The sequence below is a fragment of the Labrus mixtus genome, chromosome 16 (genome assembly GCF_963584025.1).
Source record: "Labrus mixtus chromosome 16, fLabMix1.1, whole genome shotgun sequence".
Lineage (NCBI taxonomy): Eukaryota > Metazoa > Chordata > Actinopteri > Labriformes > Labridae > Labrus > Labrus mixtus.
In genome coordinates this window covers 6872915-6900726 of record NC_083627.1, presented here as the reverse complement: position 1 = coordinate 6900726, position 27812 = coordinate 6872915, and the positions used below count along the sequence as shown (strand labels likewise).

Here is a 27812-nt window from a genome sequence, read left to right as displayed (position 1 = left end):
AATATAATCTTCCAAAGAATTGCATCACTTGAGTTCAACTATAATTATAAATCAGATAAGAGTAGAGTAAGTACATGGGTATTTGGTGAAATTCTCTGTTATGCTTTTACGTAATTGACACCTAATTAGAATTAGGCCTTTAATTAGCCTGAAATAGAAAACACGTCCGTAGAGCATAGAAGCTGAAATTTTGGAAAAGTGTCTGTGTAGTTCAGGAACAATTAGAGGAATTAGCCGAGGGGATTACGCCTTTGATGAACAGAAAATGAACAAAAATGAAGTTCAAGAGGTGAGCGCTGAGAAGAAGGGAGGGTTCTGACTCCGCAGAAGAAAAGTCTGCTTATTTCCTCCAAGTCTCGTTGTGAGATTATTTCCTGGGCAGGGAGCCAGACGTTGGTGTTATATTCTCAGCTGGCCGCCGGCTTTCGTCACTTTCTACAAATGTCGTCCTTCAAGACGGTCGCAGCAGCTGAGGCGAAGAATTAAACTGAAAATAATCAAAACTCCGAGTACGGACGACTTCTTTCACAAGCCGACACAGAGGCAACAACACTTCGTCTTTTGGAGGTTTTACAGGTTGCCGTGTTTTTCTGTTAGTCAATGACTCTCTTTAACACTCAGAGAGGAGGCTTTGTTGACCCCTCCACCGGCTGATTTAAAGCACACAAAAAAAAAACAAGAAAACGTCTTCACCATTCAGTTAAAATAAATACTTTACTCATGTTTTACCAGACTCATCATAAATGTCCTCTGAATAAATGATTCTTTTCACTTTTCAGGGTCTACATTTCTTCTGAAAAGTGTTTTTTTGGGACTTTATGTGGAGCTCAGAGGTATGACAGTAGTTCAGTCTGAGCCCTGAGTTAGGTCGTTGGAGGTCTTTGTTGGTACCAGGTGGTGATTCTAGAGTCTCTTGGGGCCCTAGGGAAAAACCAATTTGGGGGACCTCCACTCCAACCAGCGTTCATCACCATCATGTCTGTAGCGTCCCGATAATTACTCCTCTTCATCTTTTTTCCTGTTTTTTTTTTCTCTCTCCTATAGACCAATAATTCCTCTTAATTTTTAATGATTGACTTCTTTGACAAACTTTTGCTTTCACAGCAATGATGCATGCGACGTTTAGCAGGGGAAGAGAGTGAGTGCTGTCAGATGGTAACCCCTAAGGGAGGTTTCCTACTGTCGTTTATAAAAATGCACATTTTGGACCTCTGCTTTGGTTTAAGGGGCCCCTAACTGGTTTGGGTCCCCAAGCAGTTGCCTGCCTTGCCTGTTGACAAGCAGCGCCTCTGTTGGTACCACGATGTGCAGAATGGCAGAGTGGGACAATAAGCTTGTAATTAACTCGTATTTGACTACAATGATGTCAAGTAGCAAGAGAAGTTTGTCCCCTGAGTGTCCAGGTAATGAAAAAGTAAATGAAACAAAGTGGTTTGTGAAATAATCAAATCAAAAACAATCTTTCCTTTAAAATGTGTCCATCTTGTCAAACCTCGCTGCATTACTGATACTCAGCAGAGTTGGATGGAAGCAGGAGGGGTAGAAGGAGTCGAGTGTTGGCGTGGTATATAGTCTAAATATTTTAAAGAGGAGTACTTGTTTCTTGACGTTCTTTGCGTAAATATTTTACGTTTGGAGGCCTGTGTGCAGCGATGCCGCCAGGATTTCAAAACTCTGCGTGCCGCAGTCAGAAAAGAGGGGTGAGATCACTGCTAGAGCTGAGCTGAGCTGAGCCGAGGCACTGCTGGTTTCAATCAGGGAGGCACGACGTGTGGGTGACTCATGAATGCACAGACGAGAGCACGCTTACATATAGACCCTTCATGTTGTGGATCTGCCTCCTCTGGGCTTCTCTCCAACTCCTCGCTTCTGTCTTTTCAGAAGGTTGTGGTTTTTTTTTCTGGATCTGCCATCCAAGAACAAACTTCTTCAGCTGTTTGGCTCCGGGCAGAATTACAATGCACGCATACAGAAAGCGTGTACGCTGCACATTACATCCGCCCCATACAGGACATATGTGCACTCTGCGGATTCATCTGTGCTTTTATTAAGCGGCACATATGCACAAAGAGCCATCATGCATTTTACATGCACAAACGCACATTTGTCCCACAAACCGACACAGGGTCTGTTCAAATCTGGGACATATACTGTAGTATATTATTGATATTTGTTGGGGTCCGGGACATGGAACTTAAAAATAGTGCTGTCCCGGTGAAACTGGGACGGGTGGTCGTCCTGAGCATGCTAAGTGACAGCTATGTAACGTTAGATATAGCAATATCACAAAGCTAATCTCCCGACTGACATATGATACCAAATGAAAAGCTAGATGTAGAAAACGAAGAATATGTCTCAAGCATTTTTGGATGGGACTTTTTTCAGTTATTTTACAATCCTGTCTACAGTGCTATATGTCGTAGCTTCAGTGTTGCTACCATAGCTAGTTTTTAGCTAGCGTCTTCATCCATGTATGAATCCATACATTCATTAATGTTACTTTAAGTACACTGTTCCTCGTACAACCTTATAATTCAAAAATCCCAAACTACAACTGAGGCTATGGGGGCGGCTGTGGCTCAGTTGGTAGAGTCGTCGTCTCTCTACAGGAAGATCAGGGGTTCGATCCCCAGCTCCTGCAGCAACATGTCGAATGTGTACTTGGTCAAGACGCTTAACCCAGGATGCTCCAGCTGCTTTGCCGGCAGCTTTAGTAACTTCTGATGGTCACTTTACAGAGCAGCCTCTACCATGAGGGTGTGAATGTGTAGGTGTGACCTGCGTTGTAAAAGCACTTTGAGTAGTCGGACACTAGAAAAGCGCTATACAGGCTCAAGTCTGTTAACCAAACCGTTATCTACAGTCAACAGCCCTTACTCAGCCCATGGAGATGCTTTTTAGATCCTTCTTTGTGGGTGAAAACACAGAAAGTAAAGTCCAAGTTTGATTGCATATTCATAATGTTGTCATGACCACTTAAAACCGAAAAGCTACACTGTATAACTGTATTTTCTGTATTTTCCACAGGACAGGTTTAGAATCAAATCAAATATTGAGTGTTGCGTTATGAAAGGAAAAAAAAAAAAACTCCGTTTGAATCCATGAGCGGCAGAAGCATTGGAATAATCTCAAAGATACGTTACACAGTTTGTATGCTGTGGTGGATTTGTCTGCATCTCATATTTGCCTCTGCATACAGATTTATTTGTGGTACGCACCTTGGTCCTGTCACCCGTGCACTGAGTCATACTTCGCTGCACACATGGGGTCAGATGTTAGTTGTGTTACCGCCACCCGGCGCTCGGCGAGGGAGCCCTGCCTGATTACCTCTGTGCTCCTGCTGCTGCTCCCCCACTTTCTTTTTTTTTTTTTTTTTTAATACAGTTCATACCCGCACACAGACAGGTACGAAAACATACTGAAACAAAAGCACTTACAAAAGCAGATACAGTGTGTGCATGTCGACACAAACAGCCTTGAACTCTACGGAGACGAACACAAAAAAAAACAAAAAAAAAAAACATCCGCTTTGTGTCGAAGGCTAAGTCACATTTCTCATTTCTTCGAGCTTTTCAACTGCGAGCTGTTCCCCTCTGGCCTGACTCATCCACAACCTCAATAAACCACCCCTCTCGCCCTGTGTTCGTGTGCCGCTTTGTTTATTTGTGTTCATGCATTCTTGTGTGTGTGTGTGTGTGTGTGTGTAATAATAGGCAAGGTAGAGCGGTCTTTAATCCTGCAGACCATTGCTCTGTTTTTCAATTAGCCAGCAGGCCTTGTCGAGGGCCGCCCGGGGTCAGACTGCTATCACCCTCTACTGCTAATCCTGTACAGACTGATCAATGCAGAGTGAGGAGGAGGAGGCGGCGGCGGCGGCGGCGGGGGAGGGGTCAGAGGTGAGGAGGGAGGAGAGGAGGCGGGATGTCAGGTTGCATGTTTGAGTTAGACAGAGAGGCGAGAGGTCAGGCGGCTTTACCTTCCAGCACGTGAGGGGAGGAGGAAGATGGAAGAATGCAGGAGAGATCCAAAGGCAACCTGGTCGCACCTAATTGACGGCCATATCTTTAGTTTTCGGTGATTTGATCCTTTTTTTGGGTCAGTTATTTAGTTAATTAGACAAACTGATGATTGTAATCCTGTTTTCTTTAGTGAGATTCAGCTGAATAAGATGATCATAGACACCAGCAAAGCAACAAGTTGGAGTAAGATACTGAGATCAGACCGAAGCTAGCGTGTAGATTTTGTTTTTGAAACAACATCTAGTTGAAACAGACGCACTTCGGTCGTCTCTGAAATCTCATACTTTCATAATATTCACATGAAACATGACGTCACATTGAGTTTGGAGTACCATCTGAAATCATATTTCTCAATTTTGAGTATTTGAGAATTTTGGTTTTTTTTATTCTCCAAAAGAGACACATATTTATTTGCTGTCTGCTAAATGTGAAAACACAACGTTTCCAGCCCAACCGAGCTCTTCATCATCATACCGAGCGGACTTTTCATTGCTGAATTGATGTTTGCTTTTCATCTTCCTTCTCCTGATCAAATTCATGAACAGGCACACTGAGTGGAGGAGAGCGGAGAGAGGTAGATAAAGGAGCAAAAAAAAAAAAGAGCAGTGGCTTTAGAGAGCAGCTTTAATCCTGTCCGCACTTTGTTTGCTGTTTTTCTCCCTCGCTGCCCCCCCCCCCCCAATCCTCCTTCTCCGTCTCCCTCTCTCTCCTCTCTCTCTCTTTGAAAGGATGGAAGCGATCCATCTGAAATGAGCGAAGGCACGCACATATTCATTTATCCCACTCTTTTTCTTTCGACTCTCTTGGGCCCCTTTAGCCCCTCAAAGTCCCCCAACTCCCCCCCTCCTCTCTCGCCCCCCTTGTCTTTCACTCTCCTCCATTCCAGATTTGCTCAGAAATGAGTCACCCCACCACAAACCGACCCATTTAAGAGGGAGGGAGCTGCGGAGACGGGGTGGGGTGGGGGGGTGACTTAGAGGAGAAGATGGATTGACTGTGAGTGGGCGAGAGAGCGAAAGAGGAAGAGAGAGAGGGAAGAGAGAGATGGGGGGGGGGGGGGGAGAAAGGGAGGCTGGTGGCTGTTTTTCACTCAGCTGGTTTTGTTGATCAGTATCAACAGCCGAGGTCTGGATCCAATCAGCTTCCTGCATTCAGCCAAGCAGAATACAGGACTAAAAATATATTTGACAGTGCACAACACACACACACTCTCACACTCTCTCACACACACACACACACACACACACACACACTCTCACACTCTCACACACACACACACACACACACAGAAGCAGTAATGTAAATTCAGTGTATAATGCAGCACAGACGGGGTTTACAGAAGCGAGAGCACTTACAGGAGTTTTGGATTATGAAACATAAGTAGGCATGTGCACATACATTTTTCTGTGTGTGTGTGTGTGTGTGTGTGTGTGTGTGTGTGTGTGTGTGTTTCCATGCATATTAGCTCAGATCTGCACTGAATTAATGAAGCCGCAGATATGTAGGTGTGAGACATCACACTAATTACGGCAGCAGCTCTGTAGCCTCGCCATCAATAATGTTCATTAAACTACTGAACCCTCTCAAGTTGACGGCTCTGCGTACCAGAGTGTGAGTGTGTGTCTCAGTGTGTGAGTGTGTGTCTCAGTGTGTGTGTGTGTGTGAGCACCACAGTTGGATGATGGATCGGGCATATTTGCATTAAATGCTTCTTTATGTGGACACGGCTGGCTGGTGAAGGCCATTTTTTATCATCTCTGTGGGTCCAAAGTTTCAAGCGAACGCTGAGGAAAAACCAAAATAATGAATCATCATTTCAGTCAGAAGTTGGCATCGTTCAAATGATTTACAGCTCCAGTGTCAGGGCTGTTTTAAGTCAACAAAGTCATTAACGATCAGTCTGAGAGGAGCACAGTCGCAGCTAACGTTAAGGTTGATTTAAAACAATCAGCTTTTATTGAATATTTAATGGATTTACCATCAAAGCCATTGATCCCAAAGTGTTTCAAATAACACAAGTATCCAGAAAAAAAAATCAGAATATGTAGAATTAAGAACAGAAAACATCTTAACATGCAGTCTATGAGCTGTCTCGGTCCCAGAGCCATGTGTTTCAGCTCGTTACAAGAACACGATGCGCTCCAACTGCAGGACGTCACCCAAAAAATGGAGCACTTTTGTGGATACGAATACGCTGATTTTGATTGATGAGCAGATTCTCAGCTCTGGAAACGTGAGCATTAACACATTGAACCGCGGGGGGGGATTTTAGCCGGAACTGATGCTCAGCTGTTTCTTCACATTCAGGGCGAGGGATAAAAACTCCCTTTAGGATCTGGATTCACTTCTTTTCCAGTAATTCTCCAACCTGGCAGCATGTCGTCTTCCTGAAACAGCCCAGTAAACAAGCTGGATGAGGGTCCTTTTGTTTACAAGCAGTGGCTATCTTGTAATCAGGTAGAATCTAAAAAAACTCTAACAAAGAGAAGTTGGCTCGTACTCGTAAAAAAAACAAAAGTCCCCAGGCAGACATGTGGAATCAAACCTCCAATCTTTATATTACAGGCTTGTCTGTGCAATCACAGGCCACCCTGCAGGCCCAGTGGGTAGTAAGTGCTCATTTTGAAAGTAACAATCTGGGTTTGATTAAATCAGACTTACAAAATGCATGCACTGCTTGACTGCAGACGTGTACCTGCAATGAGATTTAAAGGCTAATTGTAGAACCTTGCAGCCAGCATGACGGCGGTGCATGACAACCTGTGATCTGCATGCTCTAGACCTCTTTAAGGTCAAAGCGCTCTCTTCACATCAGACACCTTTTGCCAAGTCGAACATAATTATCCACTGCTTCAGGTTGTCAGGCAGCCCCGTGTCATCATGCGGGAGGAGGGTGGAGAAATCCTCAGATCCATTCCATGGTGGAATATATGTGTGGGCTCAGAAGAGCGTTAGCGTGGCTCTGTTGTCGGATGAAAGGTGCACATCTGAAACACGAGGTTTTTCAAGTGTTTCGATTGTAACACCCACATGTATGAACTTCAAATTAGGTGCGAAGGCTCAAATGTCTCAAACAGTTCCAACACAAGCAATGGCAGAGTTTAGAAACCAAGCAGGAGACAGAAAACAAAGTGGAAAAAGCTTTTTTTTTACATTTAAGCTGAACCTTGGAGACTTGGATAATTGGACAGAAGAGACACACCTGCTGTCTGGTTAGAGAGCATTTACCCTTGAGTAAAGAAAACTGTGATCGCCTTTTGAAAAGCTCCATCGACCATGACTATTTTGGAAATTTCACAAATTCTACAAATGAGATGGCACAAAGAACTCGACTCGACTCAGCTCTTCTGTGACATCATTTCTTGGAGTGTCTCTTCTTATCTTTTTATCTTCTTATGATCTAATCTAAAAGTTGATGTAACTTAACAATTAAACTTCATTAAATGACTTTAATTTTAACATGAGAAATCTAAGAAACCCAACAGTATTTTTCTCACATTTTGCAGAATCAAGGCTCAAAACAAGTTGACCCAAATACATTTTATAAAGTCAAACATAATGACACATATTCTTAAACTTTAGTTTTGATTCCTACACAGAGACGATCCTCAGACGGGTTCTTTTATCCAAAGCTTATTAGATCGCCATGACAAGCTCGAGTACGAGAGAGAGAGAGAGAGAGTGAGTGTGCAGGTACGTCCCTCTCATAAACGCATCCACTGAGCTGTGAGTTTAGGATGAATGATGTGATACCTGCCATCATCAATACGCCTCCACACACACAGATCACCTGATGTGACAACGGGATACCGAGTGAAACGTTTTATTCAAAACTGGAGTCATGCAGGACAAGCTGCTGTGAGTGGAAAGGTGTGTGTGTGTGTGTGTGTGTGTCGCTAACTCCACTGCCCGGGTACAGCGTCAATCTGTGGGAAACACTGATTTTGTTTACCTATTTTTAAATTATAATTCATTTTTTAGTGGGGATTTTGTACCGTTTGAAAGGGAAAATGTTACAAATAAAATCCAGAGCTCTGCTGCACTTCGCTTCCTTCATGTTAAGAAACATAATGATGTCATCAGCGAATCAAGATATCGTAATGGACATCTTAGCTTTTGGAGCTTCAAGAGGTGGGAGCCTGAGCTCTTTGTCTCACAATGCATTGAAGACTTTGGCTTTCAGATCAATTCAAACATGATCACTTCAAAATCAGCCCAGAGGTCGTACTTTTATAGTAATCGCTGCCCAATCACTGTACGGCTAAAACTGTAACGGTCTCAGTTTATACACTGTTATGTGCGCCACAGGCGTTTCATATCAGCTTCTCAGCTTGTCTGGCCGTTGTTTGTGGATATACATGTACTCAAAATCAATATCCAGCTTCCATTACGTTGGCTTGCAGTGTGTTTTTATTGCTGCATTTTACAACAGTACAGTTAATCTGCGCTCAGTAAAAACTCTCGGCTGCAGTTTATTCCCTCTGAGGTCTTATATCTTGTGGTGGTGTATCAGAGTGGGATTTGTAAACACCAGCACTCTGCTGTATGTTCAGACTCTCGTGTGTTTATTTGGAGTTGCTCAAATGTGAGCGTACAGGCTGTAATTTCTGTGCATTCACACTTTAGGCAGAGGGCGTTGTTACAGTGAATGTAGGAGGGAGTGGAGGAAATTACCTGCAGAGTGAGAGACTGTGTTTGTGTGTGAGGAAGTGAGTCTTTTATGGAGTGTTTGTATGAGCAGCTGTGTGTGAGCAGCAGCTGGATGCTAACGAATGACGAGCTGCAGGAGGAGGGTGGGGAGGCACTCAGGGAACCTCGTGAAGTTCACGACCTCTGCAGGGGGGCACAGAGTGGGAAAGGACTTAATTAGACTCAATTTGTGTGCGTGCATCTGGAGTGCATCAGTGTGTGTTTATTTGAAGCTCACATTTTTGCATTGTTTTAAGTTCGAGTGTGTGTTTTCTGCAGGAATAAAAAGCAGCATAGATGAGCTTTCAAGGTGAAAAGGGGTAACGACTTTACATAACATGAATCCAGCCATTCTTTCCTTTATGTGCACCCCTGTTCCCATCCTCTCCTTCTCCAGCTCTTCCTCTTTTTCTCTGTCTCCTTCCCGTCTGTGTTTGTTCTTTAGTTCTCACCCCATCTGCTCGCTCTGTGTCAGAAAGCATCCATTTAAAATCTGGAGAGTCTCAGAGGAGCGAGCACAGAAAGCCTCAATGGTCCCCCAAAAAATGCCCAAAACAAGATGCTCCAAAAAGTCACTCTGACTTTTTCTCCTCTCTCTCTCTCTCTCTTCCTCTTTCCCTTTCTTTGTCTTGTTTTGTGTGGTTTACAGTCTAGTTTTTCCTTTTATATTGCCTCCTCTTTTGGAGCATACTCTTGTGATTTCCTCGCTGATGAAAAGCAGAAGGGGAAAAGAGAGCCGGAGATGAAAAGCACCGGCTCGAATCCGTGATGAAGAAATAGAATCGAAGATGATTTCTTATTTTTATTTTTTTTAAGGCAGGAAATTTCCTCCCCTCGCTGCGGCATCATGGGGGCTGCATGTGAATATGATTGAGATCGTCATGGAAACACCGGTGGTAGGACGCAAGAGGGGCAAGGTGGCGCCTGTGTGAGAGTCTGGTAGGGGGTCAAATCGAGAGTGTGTGTTAAGATCATGTGTGTGCATGCCTGTGTGTGTGTGTGTGTGTGTGTGCGTGTGTGCGTGCGTGTGTGTGTGTGTGAATAAAGTGAAATTAGACGTGTGTGTGTAATGTGAGTGTGACTGCGGATGTTTTTGTGCTTTTCTTTGCGTGTCAGCTTATAAAGAAGAAAGAGAGAACGTCCAACCATTAACGGTGACATAAAACTAATTTAAATTGAGCATCATGATCCCTTTAATGTGATTTAAACTCCAAATTAAACTGCTAAACTGTAAACATATACACGGGGACGGGTTGGTGTTGATTGTGTGACTTGTTTGCACGGATTCGTTTTAAGGTTTTTACTGTTCACCTTTTCTTTCGTATGATGTAAACGTGATGTGTTGCAGCTCTTACAAACCTTAAACAGGAGTTAAACATTAAATAATGGCTTTATGTAACATGACGCTAATTAAGCAATCCCTAATTATTGTGCATGAGTCATTAATCCCAGAGCACGAATCTAAAGTTTGTGTTTGAAATGTAATTTACCACCGACAGCTGTCAGAATATGAAGCAATGGGACGCTGACAGAAAACAAGTTATTGGTTGTTTATTCAAGAGTTCTATGAGGTAAATTAAACAATCATTTCTGTGCATTAACGACAGAGGCGGACCAGGATTTCAATTAGCTTAGTTTAGCATAAAGACTGGAAGCAGGGGGAGACAGATTAGCTAGCTAGTGACAACACAGAGTTGACACCAAAAATCAAATGTGTTAAAAGCGCAGAGCAAACGTTTGCCTTTCATACACGAGAAGTAAACAACCTTTGAAAACATGAAGGTGTCAGAAACTCACAGAGGATTTAGTGACGGGCTAAGATTTTTGCAAAGACCGGGGATCTTGCAGGGTCACCAACTGAAGGACTACAACTACTCCTGAGATTATTTCACATCATGCACCTGGTGTACATGTACAACTACACCTGGAGAAAGACAAAGAAATGAAAAAGAGGAGAAACTTGTGGGGTTGTGGAGAGAGCAAAGATAAAATAGAGAAGGGAAAAATGTTGACAGAAATGACTACGGCCATGGTTTAAAAAAACTCGACTACAACAAATCCATCCTCATCTGTTTGGATGGAGTTTCTCCTCCTCGGTCTGCTGACCCGATGTAAGCTGCACCTGAGTCTCTGGTGTCTGCAGCGCCGGGCTCTCTGACAGCTAGTTCAGTAGAAGCGTATTGTTGAGCTCATCCTCAGATTAGAGTTACTGTTCTTGGCAGTGGACAAAGTTTCTTGTCGTTTAACTCAAGCAGGGAATAACAATGTCGTATGTCCAAGACATAAAAGCTCCCGCCTGAATGATCCTCAGCCTGTCGGAGGGTTTAAAGGTCCCAAATTATGCTTTTTCTGGTTTTATATGCTCTTTAGTGTGTTTTCCAAGCATCCTGTGCATGTTTAGGCACATCTATGTGCAAAAATTCAAAGTCTGCGGAAACGCGGCTTCTCCTACGTCCTCCTGTTAGCTGTAGCATTAGCTGCATGTAACGCTCGGTTCTAGCCCCCCTCGATAAAAATGTGTCAGTCCGACGTCATTGTCAGTGTGAGATCACTGATCTAAGCCCATTGGCTCGTTGTGGCAAGCCCTGCAGCTCATGTTGCACGCCCGTTAACTTCTGTAGCACGCCCACGATATGCCGTAGCCTGCGGTAGCACAGTAGTGCTAAGGTGCTAATGTTTTTGCTCCCCTCGGAAGGCGCCAGTGGCTGCATTCCCAATATGGTAAAAGGGGCGTGACATTTCCGAGAACCGTGCTGAGCGACTGACCAATTACGGCAGAGCCGACAGGCCGACCAATCAGATCAGACTTGGCACACGTGGGGACTCTGAACGTGGGCACTTCAGAGCCTTAGAGAGAGAGTCAGAAGCGAGCCGGTGCATGGAGCGGCAGTACATGAAAACAGACACTTTTTTCAAACTTTAGTTATTGCGAACATACTTTAGTAGGTACATAGATTAAATATATGAAATATAATATGGGCTCTTTAATGTGCGCGACACTCTTTATCCCAGAATGCTACTGTGCTGACGTTAGCGTAACCTCGCTCGCCGATCCATGTCAGCAAACATTAATCTTGTGTAACTGTCGGCTGTTTGGCCTGAAGTAACGCTTTAAAATTTCTGTTATTGTATCGGCTTTATTGATTTTGAACAGTGACTAGAAACTCGACTGGAGTTACAGTAACACTGGTTATGTTGAGTACAGCAGTGATTACAGGCGTTTACAGATGTGTAAAGAGCGCAGGCTTCGTCTCGTTATTAATGACACTGGACGATAATGTACACATAGTTGTGTTTCCCTTTAAATGGCACGCTCCGTCCGTTTATTTATGACTCAGGTTCATTTTGTAATTTGCCATAGTGTCATTAAAAAGAACATGTTCCTGGAAACCGGCGCAGCGGAGTGCTTTGTCTTCTTTAAATAAATGTCAGTCATTAGTAGTATCCTGTGCTCGGTGGTCCTTCAGTCCATATTCATGATCTTTCTTTGTCCCGTTGGCTCAAATGCACAAGTTGATATGCTGAACGAAATCTGAGATAGGATCTTTCAAAATGCTTCAGAGTCAGGGAGGAAACATTTAGCTCCAGCGTTGTGTGTTGGCGGAGATGTTACCCTTAAGTCCTCCTCCTCCTACTGTACATCTGTGATTTCCAGTCTCAGCTGCCTCCGGGTCCCGTTAACCCTCCGTGATACCATTTAGCCTCGGCCTCACCTCCCCCCACCTCCGCTCACATCTGCTGGCATTCTGAGCCTGTGCCTCGCAGACACACTGCTCGCACACACGGAGGGGGAAATCAACGCTGCTTTCTTTTCACAGTTGGTTTGTTTACGACTTTATTTATTTTTAAACAGTGAGGAGCTCATTGAGGTTATTTCCACCCAAGAATAATAATTTTATCTCGCGTTCATAGAAACTTCCAGAGGCAAAAATAAATCTAAAGTCAGCACCAACACAAAGCAGACTCACAAGAAGCGGCAACAGTTTATCATTCATTTGTGTAGAAATGATTCCCTCGCCGTTCCCCGTGGCAACAGTTACAATTTGGAGAGACGGCGAGACTTTCATTAAGTAAAGAGACGCCTGCACTCAAAACCAGAAGAGATATTTTTACTGTGATGAAGGGGTAATGATGAAGAGCACCTTGTTTACTGTGGGGAGTGAAATAAGTTTCTCCTGAGTCTGTTCTTCTCTCTTCATGAACCTGGAAGGTCAGCGGGTTTACCGAGAACAAATCTAACCATGGAAACTACAAACTTAGAAAAACTCCTTTTCTACGAAGCTAAAGTGATGCATTTTAATAAAGCTTCATTTCATCTTTGGCGAGTAGCGGCACCTTTCTCCAGAATCTTTGATTGCTCTACTCTGTGTAAGTTACACTGACTCATGAGCAGCCCGATAGCAGCTCTGGTTTGCACGTATTCTCCGATATAGTTTGTCCTGCATATGCATGAGAGAATGTTTTAGTCATTTTGAATATTTGTTACAGATGTTCTCGAGCAGACCCTCCAGCTGCTGACCCTTCGTCTCTTATTGCAAATACTTGAATTTTTAGAAACCTGCTCGACTTTGTGCAGGAGGCTCTGCTGCCGGGATCAAGATTTAAATAACTTGAAATTTTAAATATTTATTTCGGTCGAATCTCTTTTGAAAAAAAAAATGCTGGGGTTGCTTTTTTGCCTTTTTTTAGCGATAGGACACTAGATAGAGTCAGAAATCAGGAAGAGAGAGAGAGAGTGGGGATTGACATGCAGGAAAGGGGCCACAGGTTTTCCTTTTTACTTTTTTTCAGGGTCATTTAGGGTGATTAGGTCGTGTATTTTTTGTTGACGTGGCATCAAAACAGGTATAGATATCTTCTGATTTTTACTAGTATTGTTTCAAAGTTTAAAATTCTAGTGTCATCACCAGGGGCGAGTCCAGAGGGGTGGCCAAGGGTGGCATGAGCCCACCTTGAATTGTATTGGCCAACCCAGGTGCCATCCCAAAATCCTTAACTATGATTGGCTACTTGCCTTGCCATCTTATGTTGAAATCCACCATTCAGTGCTCTGTTTCAACAGGCAGCTCATAGTTTTCAGTGTCTGTTTGCTATTTACTTCGAATATTTCAAATTGTGACTTTGGAGTTCTTAGCTTAGAAGATTCTACAATTCTACAATTCACTTAGCAGACGCTTTTATCCAAAGCGACGTACATCAGAGAGTAAAGAAAGTACAACACAAGCAAGGATCTAGAAAAAAGGGAACAATGTCAGTAAGAGCAAACGATCAGCTTTGAGTCCGATTGGACACACAGGTGCTGACAGGAAGTGACCAGAGGGAAAGCACAACATTGACGGCAGTTCTTGAGAGCTCTAATCAGTATAGAAACCATCTTATAAGTCGTCGTTATCAAACAAAAACAATCGTCACAACCATCATCATCATCAATAATATGGAGACCATCATCATTAAGTTAGTAGGTATTCATGAAAGAGCTGGGTCTTTAGCTTTAGCTAGAAGATGAGTACGTTGCCAGGTTACTTCCAATTGATTAGTCCAGATAGAAGGAGTAAATAAATGTTCCTTACTAATGTGTGTGCACACTTCAGGCCACCCCTGAACAAGTCTGTCGTCCAGTCAGGCGACCCCAGTCCAAAAGGTCTGGACACGCCCCTGGTCATGACATAAGTACCTCGCAGTAACTTCACCTGAAGGAAAAGGTTATATAACCTCTAAAATCTTGATGACAGTGACTTTAATGAAGTTACCTGCAAACTCTTCTAGTTTCACTTTAAATCTGGCACTCACTAACGTTAAGTATTTATCTGTCTGAGTGCTTTCCTCTTCAGTCTGAAGCTGGTGGTCTTTGTAGTTTGTCCTTTTGTATTTTCCGTCACTTTGAAGGTGTTTAGATGTCAGGCTCATATTCATGTGCTTTTTTTAATTTAAGTCTCGTCCTTGACCCAAAGCTGCTTTTTAATTAGGATTCCCACTGCGGAGCTTTTACAGTCACTGCCTCCGGCTTATCAAACAACAGCTTTCTGTGTTTATCAGAAAAAGACTCGCAGAGACGGGGGAAGGAGAGAGGAGGTGAAGACGATCAACAAAAGATTATTTAGATTCCACGACTTTCACACCCCTCAGACTGCTCTCTAAACCCCCCCCCCGACTCCCCCTCCCCCCCTTCAGTCTTTGTCTTTCTCCGTCCCTGTAAGTCTTTCCACCTTTCCTCCTCACACAACCAATCTTCTCATTCAGATTATCCCTACTGCCGTGAATGTAACCGAGTAGAAACAGATAGTTTTCATGGGCCTCTCTCCCTCTCCCCCCCTCCCCCCTAATCTTCTCCATGTACATGACACTAATACAGAGACTGATATAAGCTCCCCTGCCTCTCTCTGTGACATTTATCACCGTGCTTCTTAATGCAGGAAGGCTGCCGCCGTTGATGAAAAATAAGGATGACAAGCATGGCCTATTTTCCTGCTAACGATAGTCTGTCTACTTTTCTTTTTGGGATCGGGGGAATATGTTCACAGAGCAGTTTTTTTCTCTCTCTCTCTCTGAAGCGCCTCATTGGGTGGTTGACAGGGTTTTTGACTCTGACGTTGATCGCGCATCAGGCACACTTTTTGTCGCGGCTCGTCCAGGATCCATTAGTGTTTGAGATTGTAATGAGTGATGTCAGAGAACGCCTGCGGAGAACTGTCTGCTTAAAAAGATGTTAAAACACGTCTTATCAGAGAATCTCTTATCGGATCGACATTACACGTCAAGCGGTGTCACGGTGAACTCGCGCTGTCACATGCTGCCATTGATCCTCCATGATGGCTCGTACATGTTTACCTTGCTCTATACTCAACGTGCACATCTACATAGACGACCCTGTCTGTGTTCATGCTGTGGAGATATGTTGATTCAGTTCAGACTGTGCGATCTTTGTGTTTGTTACGATGGTCACTGTCAGGTTAGACGATCACAGAGATATCGATTCATCCGACTGTGACTTCACCGACAGACATGACAGACTGCACGATGGTACCCGACAAATAATCACATGATGACGGGGGAAGGAAGAGGGGCGGGGCTAGACAACTAGACGACCGCCCAGCTGAGTAGACTAGAAGCTACTTTAAGTTCATAATTTGCTCAAATTGCACTAAAAGCACTTCTCTGGATTAAACTTTTTTTTACTTTATGCTTAGGCTTTATGTCATTTATTTTTTCTCCCAGTATCTCAATAGGCCACAGTGTATCACCTTGGTGTAATACCACAATATATTGCAATAACTTGGTTCCTGACCCATGTTTTTGGATGCTTGATGCATCGGCAGGTACTTCTCCAATATGCCAGCGAACACAAAGATCCCTCGCCCTCCCTTACATGAGATCATATTAGAGAGAAAGTCAAGATGCTCCCGAGTGTGACCGAAGATATAAAGCTAAACAAAGGCGCCAGCTCTAATGGACCTTAGAGGGACCCTTACCTTAAACAGAATAATTGCATTTTAAACACTTGATTAAGAGAGGAGGTTCTGCCGCCAGAGACCTTTTACAACGTTATCCAGTCCGCCTCTCACTCAGGAACACGACTAATGCGACTAACGCTAAAGATATCAACGGCACAATAAATATAAATAACGGTTTTTGGCCCGCATGTTGTGTCTCCATGCCAGGCTGTAAGTTTTCAGGGAGAGAAAAACTAGGGCAGGCAAAGTTGGATTCATCATCCTTAATGCCTTCTGTCACTTCAATTGGAAATTTCGCCAGACACTGTCCCCTAATTTAGACATCATATCCTGTCCCAAGAGTCCCGCCTCCCTTGCACTATCCGTCTGTCTCACCCTGGCATCACCCTCCTGCGTCCCCATGTGAGAGCGGAGCAAAAGACTGTTTGAAATCAATCTGCGACCTCTCCTTTTAACCCGTCTGCTCGCCTCTCTCTACCACACAAAGAAAAAAAAAAACCTCCTCCTAGTTTCCCTCGTCTCGCTTGATTCCTCTCCCCTTTCATCGCCTCTCTTTTCTTCTCCTACACCCTCAGAAGGAACCGTTTGTCTGAATCATAGGCTCCCTTATAATGACATGCCCCCGCTGGTTTTGTTAGCTTAACTCTCACTCGTCAGATCATACAGATCATTATTTGATGCTGGATGTGATTTCGTTGAAAGGGAAGTATATGCGTCACTCCGTCCCTGGCGATGCCCGGGAACGTCACCCCACACGGTGCTCATTTCAGCCAAACCCGAGTTGTTTGATTGGCATTCTCTGCTGTGTTTGCCAGCAGTGCTGGCAGAGCCTCACTTGTTATTTGCATAAAACAGGAAGGGGTTCAAATTTCCCTGCTGTTCTGCGTTCCGCTGCCCTCGCTGCACCCCAAAGAAAAATCAGCATGCTATTCACAAAAGGAGAGGAAAAACATTAGCCGGCCTTGTGCGGCTCTGCGCTATAGGCTCAACGCTCGTCCTTGCCAGTTTTGACACTTCCTTGTCTCCTCTTTTTCGCCCAGCGTGAATCCACTCATACAAATCCTACACGATCTGAGCCAGGCCTCTTTTCTCCCTCTTAGCCCTGCAGAGAATCCTCCTGGCACGAGTCGTGCTCCGCAGTGTGAACCTTTTACCTCTGTGTGCTGTCGATCAGTGAGATCTGGACTTGGTCCTGGGTTGACAGCAGGCGATCACTCTGCCCTGTGGTTCGCCTGGCCGACTGATAAGAGGGGCATGGGGAGGAGGCAGGAGAAAAGCAGAGGATGGGAGGATAAAAGAGAGGAAAGAGGAGTGGGTGTAATTAGGGTAAAAATGGAAGGGTTGGAGGGAAGTTGAACATTGTGTATCTACTAAGGTGTGCTCATTTCTACTGAACCTCTCTAAGTAACCCCTCTGCCTGTCTGTCCTGTCTGTCCTGTCTGTCCTGTCTGTCCTGTGTGTCCGTCTCTCTCTCTGTGTCTGTCTCTGTGGCTCTGCCGGGCCGATACTCTAACCCGCGGCAAAGACAGCACATGGCACAAAACAAACTGCTTTTTGCTGCTGCTGCTGCTGTTAACCCATCTCTCTCATTGTTGTTTCAATCTCCGACTGAAACAAGAGTGGAAAGGCAAACTTGGCTCACACCAGCATGAAGTGTAGAACAAAGGATCGTTACAGTAGTAAAGGCTTGTCTCTCCGGCTGGCCGAGGGGGGCGGGGCCACAGAAAATCAAGTGCCAGCAGCTGGACTGACTTGTGTTATAGAGAAAAATGTCTGCAAAATGCAGCGCAACGAGCTTCTGGGAAAGAGTAAATGAGTCCCATTCAGCCTGATCCCAGCAGTGACTGCACCCTCAGCGAGGGATTACACTGAGAAGAACATTTACTACACACTTGTAAGAGGATTGTAGCACACGTAGAAGACGACACCACCACTTTCACCACAGCACACTTACAACACCAGAAGAACTGTGAACACGTCCTCCAAGACTTCCTGTAGAACAGCCATCAATTCCTGCCCTTTTTTTCTTTTCCTCCACCCATTTTTCCACCCCTCCTTCCAACCCCTCCATCCCCTCTGCAGAAGCCTTGGAGGATCCATCCAGTGCCGGCGTTGTGGCGGGCGCCATCATCGGATCCCTCCTGGCGCTGCTTTTGGTTGTCGCGCTCATTGCCGTTCTCCTGACCCGATGTCGCCGGCAGCAGAGGCGTGGGTACCCCAGCAGTGGGGACTCTATAGCGACCGGCAGCGGTGGCAGCAATGGCGGCGATTATGGCAACAAAGCCCGCCTGCTTTTCAGCGGGACTTCCAACAACGGCAGTAAAAACGGGACGGGCGCCAACAACAACGGGCCCATTTACACGTACCGGGAGGGCTGCGACGCCACGGGAACTTTAACAGAAAAGGCCAACGACTTCCACCACCACCATCTCCACCACGCCTCCATCGGGAACCCCCCTTCTGCGCACGACATCCTCCTCAGTGGTGACATAGACGAACCCGAGAGGAGAAAGTTCGACCTGGACGACAGCATGGAGGAAGAGGAGGAGCGATACGATAGGTTCGGAGGCATCCCCGGAGGCGGGAACATGCTTCCCCCTGCTTATCACGTCCGCAGAGGCCACGGCGGCGACGAGGAGGTGGACGTGTACCTCGACGACGACATGGAGTCTCAGAGAGACGGCTCTGTCATTTCCCGGACTGCCATTTACGTCTGAGGACGCATGAAAGGGAAGGAGAGGTGAGCGCTGAACAAAGGGAGGCGGTGGATGAAGAGGGGAGTTTGTGGCAGCCCCCCCCCCCTTCTGCCACCAGATAAATCAACATCGCTTCCATCAGCAAAACACACCTCCCTGCTTCACCCAATCAGGAGATGCCGTCTGTGAAATCATCTCTGCTTGAAACCGACTGTATCGTTTTATAAAAAAAAAAAAGAGGATTCAAAGAAAAATTTAAAAAAAAAAGGAAACAAATGTTGTTAAGCCGATTAAGACGAACTTGTGATGGCATTAGTGCACTGTGGCTGAATATGTGACTGTGTTTAACTGTATCATGGAGACAGATCTCATTCAGTGTCAGCCAAATGTAACAAAATGGAAAAAAAAAAAATACAGCTTATAGCGACTCTTGACGCTGCGCCGCTTATTGCTAGCTTCTTGTTTCTTCAGCTTTGCAAGTGTGTGACCGTCGAGTGGCTGCATTGTTTGTAATTTATAAAACATAACCTGCAAAGCGATGGGAGCACAATAACCACTATTCCAAAACCTAAAGTATTCAAAAACCGCCTTCCTGTTATCAAGACTCTGCAAAAAAAAAAAAACTGTCCCAAACAGCTTCGTAGGATGTTGCCTCTGTGCTGCAGACGCCGGCTCTTCTCACATGCCTTGGATTCTCCGATTGCTTGAAAACTTAAAAAGACAAACTCAGCGTCTTCGGCGGCGGTGATGGGAGTCCCTGCTCGATGCAGAAACGACTTTTTTTTTCTTTTCCGGGGCTTAAAGTGACTCGGGGGTTCCTGCCCCCCCCACCCGACGGCACCACCTGGTGTCCTGACGGGCGCCGTCAAAAGTGTCATAACAGTGTGTGCTAATGTGTGGCTGGCTGTGGTGTTAATGATGTGCAGCATCTATATATTGGCCGTCGTCTGACTATAGCACAGTTGTTGTTCTTGTTGTTGTTGTGGATGTCGTTGCTGTTGTCGTTGTTACTGTCGTGTGACGGTGTCGACCTCGGGGGTTTCACACAGTACCACGTCGGGGTCCGTAATGACTCTTTAATGGGTAAAAAAAATAGATGTGATTTTCTTTACTTCTTCTAATTTTTCCTCTTTTAATCTCTGCTTACTTTTCTCTCCATCTCTTTGCTTTACCGTCCGCTTGTCTCTCGGTCCCACACATGACGTCTCTCTCTCTCTCTCTCTCTCTCTCTCTCTCTCTCTCTCTCTCTCTCTCTCTTTATTAACAGAATGGGCGGCTTAGACAAGTGCCGCAGTGACTGTGTGCAGAGGAAGGGGATAACTCGTATTCATAGTTCTATGTGGGTCGCATTCAACCAGGCAACTCGCTCCCCGGCTTTTGTGGGAGCCGTTGTATTTCATGTATTCATTGTCCACGCCCCGCAGAATGTTCTTCAAGGCTATGTACCGGATTACTCCATGTTCTGTTTTCTGATTGGACGCAAAGACACGCTCTACATGACACATTTCTAAAGAGACGGTGATATTGAATCCCCGCCTCCCAAAGTCTTTGTTTCTGGTGCTCTGCAAAACGTTTTCAGAGACGAGGTCAAACTGTCTTTAAAGACGAAGGAGGGTTCATCCAGCTCGCAGAACTTCATCGGAAAAAGTTTTTACATTTTGAATATTTGGACTTGAAAAAGTGCATCCTCTCTTTTGGAACATATTCGCTTAACAGTTAAAAACTGGAGAGAAGCTTGTCTTACATTTTGTTTCTGGAATGTAAATGCCTTATTAAAGCTCCTGTGAGGAGTTTTTAGTGGATATATTACAGCCTCTGTGTGAGCTAGCAGAGACGGAGAGAGGAGAGGTGTGTGTCGCATCGAGGGGAGAGGACGGGTGGGGCGGGTGTGTGATAAGGAAGGTGAGGATGGAGGATACCTAAAAGTTTTTAGAAAAACAGCTCATCCTAAAACGCGCAGTACTTTACTCTGAGATGTTGTCGAGTAGAAGCGTAAGGGTCAGAAACATTTAAAGCTGTAGTGCTCCCAGTTTCTCCCAGTCCAGTCCTGTTCAGAGGACGAACATGCCCAGAGATGCTGGGAAGGTCAAAGTTTTGAAAAAAAAAAAAAAAGGGCGGCAAGGTTGCAGCTCCAGAGAAGTTAGAGAACCTCGACTGGTACCTCGTGGTACCTCAGAACCATCTCAGCACACGCTCTGCTTTCAGGCTCACCATGTCACTTTACACACGCAGTATTTGAAAGATGCAGTAGCTGGTGGTTGGAGTCATTTTGCAGTAATGTTAGAAAAACCTCAAATAAAGCAGTAAAATAAATATATTTATGTTTTTTTTTTGTTTTTTTTGGGGGGGGGGGGGGGGTGGTGGCTGTAATTAAACACACTCTGGTTCTATTTGTCAAAGCCGATGTGAAAAAGGGAATGTGAGAGTCTGACATTATGAGGCGGTACACAGCATAGACAACCTCATAAATCATATTAAAAATCATCTTCCATCTCGTTATTCATGTCTCATTATGTCGTCAGAGTGAACTGTGACTTTCATCAAGGTTTTATTGATCATCACTGATGATGAATTCTCTTTTTTGGGGGGCGTCTCAGATCTGACCCCCGGTTTGTCCATACGCTAATTCAAACGCTGAGTCCATCGATGTTTTGTGTTTCTGTGTTCAGAAACCCCCCCTCCTTTGAGAGCAGCTCCCTTGTTGTCGATTGTTGTTGAACATGAAACACTGTGCAATCTGTTATCCTGTACACGAGACGTTTGTGTCTGCTGTGTGACCCGACGCTTCAGTGGAGACACTTCATAGCATCTCACCGCGCGTTCTGGACTCATCGCTTGTTACTCTCGACGTAACCGAGGAGCACACCGTGCCGTTACATCTGCCGCCACATTGACACATGTAGTCGGCCTTGTTTAGTGTTACCATTAGATCAGTACAGTTTGGATTCAAGTGTTGATGTGTGTTTTCAGCTCCTCAGGGTGCATGCATGCTCCAAGATCAGGACGGTATGAAAAAAGTCTTTTATGATTCTTAGCTTCTGACAATATTTCATGTCATGTTTGTCAGCTGTCACTATGTTATAGTTTAAAGATTTTAACCCTCAAAATGCAGAATTCGGAGTCTCTGTTTCATCTCGCTCCAGCAGAGTTGCCCTTCATTTGACCGTTGTGCGCCTCCCGGAGGGGGGGGGGGGGGGGGGGGGTTTCTTGCAGCGCCATAATTCACAAACAGTCGGCTACGGTGCCGACTTTGGTGCCCAATTAGTCCGCGAGTCTTGTAGCGAGCATGCACCCTCAGTGAGAAAACTCATCATGAGTCATAACTTTTGTTTTTGCACAACCCATTTTCAATAAAAAAAAAATGAAAAAAAAAAAACCTTTCAGAAACAATCCTCTGTGGAGTCGCTGGTAATTAATTAAGCCGAGCCGTCTGACGGGTCTATAAATACCACACTCCCTCACCTCTTCCTCTCCTCAGCACTTTCCTCAGCACCTGCTCGGGGATATTTAGCTTCCTCAACAGATCTTCTACAGGACGCCAGGCCACTTTATGCTTACCGAAGGAGAAATGCAACAACAGCCTCCCTCAGGTTGAGACACGTGCATGCATTCACACCTGGAGTCTTCAGATTACATCACTGTGTGTCTACAGCTAGAATATAGGCCAGTCTTTAAACCAGTTAATAACCAAATGTATCATTACACAGCTGTGTGGAACAGAGGATTCTGATTGGTCCAATACGTTATATTAAACTCTGTTATTGTTGCTTCTGATGCAGCTCTGATCACTCTCTCTGGAGAAGTAACTCCAATCATTAATCCACAGAAAGAAGTAAGTCTGGTCAGTTTAACATCAGCCCATGAACACTGAGGTTCAAAAATAAAAGAGAAAAGCGTAAAATAAAAAAGCGAGAGCGCTTTAAATAAATGAAAGCTAGGTCACAGAGGTCGCCAAAGATGGAGAAATCACTCGAACAAAGACTAAACGGTATCAGCTGTTGGATTTAAACGTTCAAGTGTTCTGATTGAAAGAAATCTAGAGAGCCAACTGTAGAAGCAAAGCGACTACTTCTTTAGTCTCCCTGTTGACGAGCCGTTTGTAAATATATGAACCCTGCAGTCTCTTATTGTCCTGCGTCGTGTTCAGATCTCTTTAAATGAATCTGTCCCTACAGGAAGTTCCTATGTGGTGAGTGAATTCATGTAAATTCCACCCAATCCATTTTTGCAACCTCGAAAGTTTGGTGAATTTCCAGAACTGTGACGCAAATTTGACCAATGAGCGTTTCCCTCCACGAGCTTCGGCCTACACGTCCACTAAAACCAGTCCTGATCCCTGTTGGTCTGCAGCGTTGTGTAAATCAGAGAGTGTGTCTTTGATAACTTTGGAACAGTACAATTAATATTTTGTGAAGCAGGTCGCTGTTGTGGTGTCGTTCTTACAACACTCAGGTGTGATTGTTTTTCTTTTTAAGTTAATCCGACCTCAAACTACAGATTCAGAACTTCTGGACTGGCAGAGCGACTTTTTTAAAGCTCCTGTGAGGAGAGTTTTTATAAAGCAGACTGGTATTAATAGTGATTCCTCCATATGAGCTATCAGATTAAAACAGAGCATAACTGACTACACTGATTATTTCTTTATAGTTTTAATGCCTGAATCCTCTGCTGCGGTGTCAGATGAAGTGATTAGCTGCTAAAACAACCTTTGTTGTGATTTCTAACAACAGAGATTCTCGATGAGTTTTTGACTGAAGCAGGATGAGAAACATAGAAATGTTCAGAACTTGACGAGGTCCCTCTTGTCCACAGGGGGTGCCGAAATCAACACAAACTGAAAGTTAAATAGATGCAGCAAAATCAGAGCTTGACAATCACAGGAAAGGCTCAAATTGTCCTCCAGGTGATGAGTATGCTACATTGGTTTTGCAGATTGTGTTCATCCTGTAAAAACTGTATTTAAAGCCCCCGCAAGGTTTTTTTTTTTTTTTTACTGGTTATTGAACAGAATGAAATTAATATTGATGCCTCTATAAAAGCTACAGAAGCTAATAAAAACCCCATCAGGGACTAAATTGATTTGTTCTTTGAGGTTATTTTTAAAGCCTGAAATTGCTGCTGCAGGGTCGGCGTCAGGAGAGACGATTAAAAACCAAAACAGGAATAGAATTATTTTACATTTTCAACAGCGAAGATTCTCGATGAGCGATACCTTCGACTGTAAGAAGGAAGCAGGATGAGATTAATTGTCATAAAAACCCATAATTACACAGGTACAGGACAAGATCAGGAAAGAGATAGGGGCACAAATTCAACCCGACAACAACCAACACCAATCACAAGTCGCTCACAGGAGCTTTAAATAGATGCAGAAAATCAGACATTTTAGGCCTCAACCATCGCAGTAAAAGTTCGCAAAAATCTTAGAGGATGGCGGACCAAGGGTGACCTTTCATATCGAAATGCCTTTCTGTAAATAAGACGTATGAATTGTTGCTATCCTTAAGCTTTCCTGTGTCGAGAGCTGGAGATAGAGATATGAAACCTCCAAGCAGCCAATCAGAGAGATTCCTCTCACCGACCCCGATTCAACATGTCGAAATCGGCCAAAAAAAGGGCCGACGGGGGTTGACAGGTAGCGACGGTGCCAGACACACCCCAAAACCTAGGGCGACGATCACTCACCGACGGTCCAACTAGGACCGGCGGCCGACGATCTTCTTGGCGTGTCAGGGCCTTTAGATTCCTCAGATTGTGTTCATGCTGTAAAAACTTTATTTCAAGCAACCGTGAGGAGTTTGAGAAGTGATGACGTTAAGATGGCGGCCCGTGGGTGACCATCATTCATATCTAAATCCCTCTCTGTAAAAAAAGACTTCTAAATTGTTGCTTTGTTGGGCGTCCTTAGAGTTTCTTCATTAGAGGGAATGATGATGCTATCAGAGGATGGCGGCTCATGGGTGACCATCGTTCACGTTGAAATAACCCGTTGTGTTGCCGGGCCGATGGGCAGATTTATAAAACTTTTGATTATGCTCTCCAGATCTCGCTCATGCTGTGAAACATGTATTTAAATCTAATCACAATCACAACCAGAAGACCTTGATGTGTGTTCTCCAGTCACGATCGATAGAATACATTTACACTTTGCAATAAAGCAGACCTACATTTTTCAACTCGTGCAAATGAGAGCAGAGAGTCTGGTGCTGTTCTTGGTCTTCAAACAAACGCAGCGTTGTTTAATCCAGAGAGACGTGCTGCCAGACAAGAAGCTACAAAACACTCTGAGCGTTAAAGCCATTAGAAATAATTAAGATTAGACGGACACTAATGGGAGCTGAAACAAGAGAAACTTGAGAGATTCAAGAGAAAGGTTCTTGATCTTGGGTTTCAGCTAAATTTAGGAGATTTGAGATAATAAGAGACGATCTGAAAGACTTTCTTTATGTTCAGGAAACTTCACAAGAAAGTTTGACTGCAACCTTGAAACAACCTTATTGAACCAAATCAAACGATGTGCGACAAGATTGTTTATCTCTGATCAGAATAAATCAGATGTAATCGCCCTTAAATGAGATATTAGGCTCTTTAATTGCCTGTTTTGTTGTGAGCCGACCAGGCGGTCCCAGCAGCGTGTCCCATGAGTTAAAAATGAGGGCGGGCTCGGTACAAACTTCTCTCTGTGATCTTTAGCCCGCTGCCCCGCCTCACATGGACGACGGCTCTGGGGAGGTTGCAAGTCCTGAACGCAACCCCCTGTAAAGCCTTGTCCTCGCTGCTGCGAGTGTGGCGCCCATGTTAAGCAGAGGATGCCGTAACAGGTCACTCGGCTCGGTCAGAGGGAAAGAGAGTGGAACGGAGGGAGGGGAGGCTGGAGGAGAGAGCTCAGTGCTCCATCAGGGGAATACCAAATAGGCCGGGTGAGAGAGAGAGAGAGAGAGAGAGAGAGGGGAGGGGGGGAGAGAAACAGACTTTTTTTCTCCTCAGATCAGAGCAATCGGGAGTTAAAAAAGACGAGCCAGAACAGAAAGTGAAACCTCTCCCCTGCTGCGAGGATGAGAGGACTCCACCAGGTTTTTTTTTTCTCTTCTTCTTCGCCTGTGAACCACCTGAGACCGAGAACATTTGAAACACTGTCAATTATTCACCAGCGAGCCTGGAGTTAGAGGTTTGTTACTCGTAGAGCCCAATTGGTCGGCTGCAGCGTGCAGATGACAGAGAGTGAATAAAAGATTGGCAGGATGGGATTTACAGCTCCGACTATGAATGCCGGAGGTGAGAAGGAAGCCTCAGAGGAGTGTTTTTCCGTGCTTCACCTCCTCCTTTGTGCAGGGATTGGCTGCTTTCTCCCCGCGACAACTTCAAGTCCTTTTCAACTCGGCCAATTAGCAACAGAAGGCCGCCCCTGTTTAGCCTTTCTCTGCCTTGACTATCAGCGACAGATCTGTTTAATTGTAAAGAAACGTTCAGCACTCGGGGGACCCGGAATTGTATATATCCTTCTTTTTTTCTTATTCCCTCTCTCTTTGCTTCAGCATAAGCACCCGGTACAAGCTGTTCCCTCCATGTTTAATTCAGCAGGAAGCATGAAAGTGTTCCGCATTATCTCCCGGCTTCCCTTAGACGGGAGAAGGAAGACGGCGAGATGGAAGGAGAGAAGCGACAGAGGAGGGAAGGGGGGGTTGGGGGGGCAGAGTAAAGAGAGGGGGAAGAAGAGGCCTATTAGTTATCGAGCTGGCCTTTTGTTGTTAATCCAGTTAAAGCCGAGCCTCTGCCAGGCCAGCTGAGACTCGGGCACAAGTGGATGAAGTTTCCTCCTCCCAGCACTGGTTAGAAGAGGTCTCATTGTACTCTGAAACCAATTTACTCAACACTTCTGTGGCCTTTTTCTGCCTCTCGGGGTCCCTTCCTCCTCTTCTGCAGTGTTCTGTGTGACACTTAGGGGTGGAATACGTCATGGTGTTAACGCCTTGGATGCACCTTCTTTGATTTTTACAGTTTACGCTCTGTCCATGAATAGCAATGATTCAATCCATCAATCAATCAGATTTATGAATGAAAAGCTGCGCCTGAGCATAAGGCTCTGTGGGCCAGATTTACTAAACTCCCAATTAAAGAGTACTAAATTGCGTGTTCACTCCAAAAGTTTGCACGTTTGGTTGGTGGGCGTTTTGCGGGTGATCGACTGAGAAAATTTGCGTGAATGACAACAGGTGCAAACCTTGTGGAGGCAGAACTATTTAAGTCAGGCTTTTGCATGTTTTACTGGTTTACATCACGGAGAGTTTGGACAGAAAGCAGGATGACTGCAAGCGCAAAATAGGTATTAGTGAGTTATATCTAGTTATAGGAGATAAATCTGAATATTTTGGTTATAAGAAAATATTAAATTCAGCATTAAACAGGGCCTCTCTTTTCTTCCCTTCATCTTAAGAATGAAGTGTCATACATTGTGCAGGAGGTGTGAGCTGTCTCCTCTGTGGACCGGGCGCTCTACACTCGGGCCGTTGTTGCGCACCAGACAGCTGGTCAGCGCTGTGTCTGATCGGACATAAATGCCCTGGAAAGAGGTATCGAAGACGGGGGTACAAGCAGTGGTGAGGTCCCCCAATCCAAGCATCCTACAGCGTAGCAGCAGCGGGCTGTAGAGGGAGGAGACGCACGCATTATGGAGAGGAGCGCACCGGAGGGCACGAGCTGGGGGAGAGACGCGCGACCCGAGTAAAAAGGAAATCCCCAGTTTAAAATGTAATGTTGGCGAAAAGAGGGAAATAGGAAGACATAAATATCAATGTTGAAATTCTATAGAATGCAGAGGCTGTGAATGTTTTGTTTGGATATATGGCAACAATAGCCTGTAGTTTAATCATGGTGCTTCTCTTCCTTAACGATTAGAATATTGAATCAAATTAAAAAATAAATGCATGCCATTTGAAACATGTAAACACTTGTGGGGA

General features: G+C 44.8%; 1 protein-coding gene across 2 annotated transcripts in view; it reads left to right on the top strand.

Moving 5' to 3' along the window:
- The window catches only part of pvrl2l (PVR cell adhesion molecule related 2 like), a 309284-nt gene that overhangs the window by 164322 nt on the left and 117150 nt on the right, over positions 1–27812 (top strand). The window contains exon 7 of one of the 2 annotated variants that reach the window (XM_061058983.1): positions 18242–22231. The exons of the other annotated variant lie outside the window; for it this stretch is intronic. Within the exon in view, the coding sequence (XP_060914966.1) occupies positions 18242–18876 (635 nt within the window). The 3' untranslated portion in view covers positions 18877–22231. Of the gene's footprint in view, positions 1–18241; positions 22232–27812 lie in introns of those variants that run through there. 2 annotated transcript variants of the gene reach the window in all.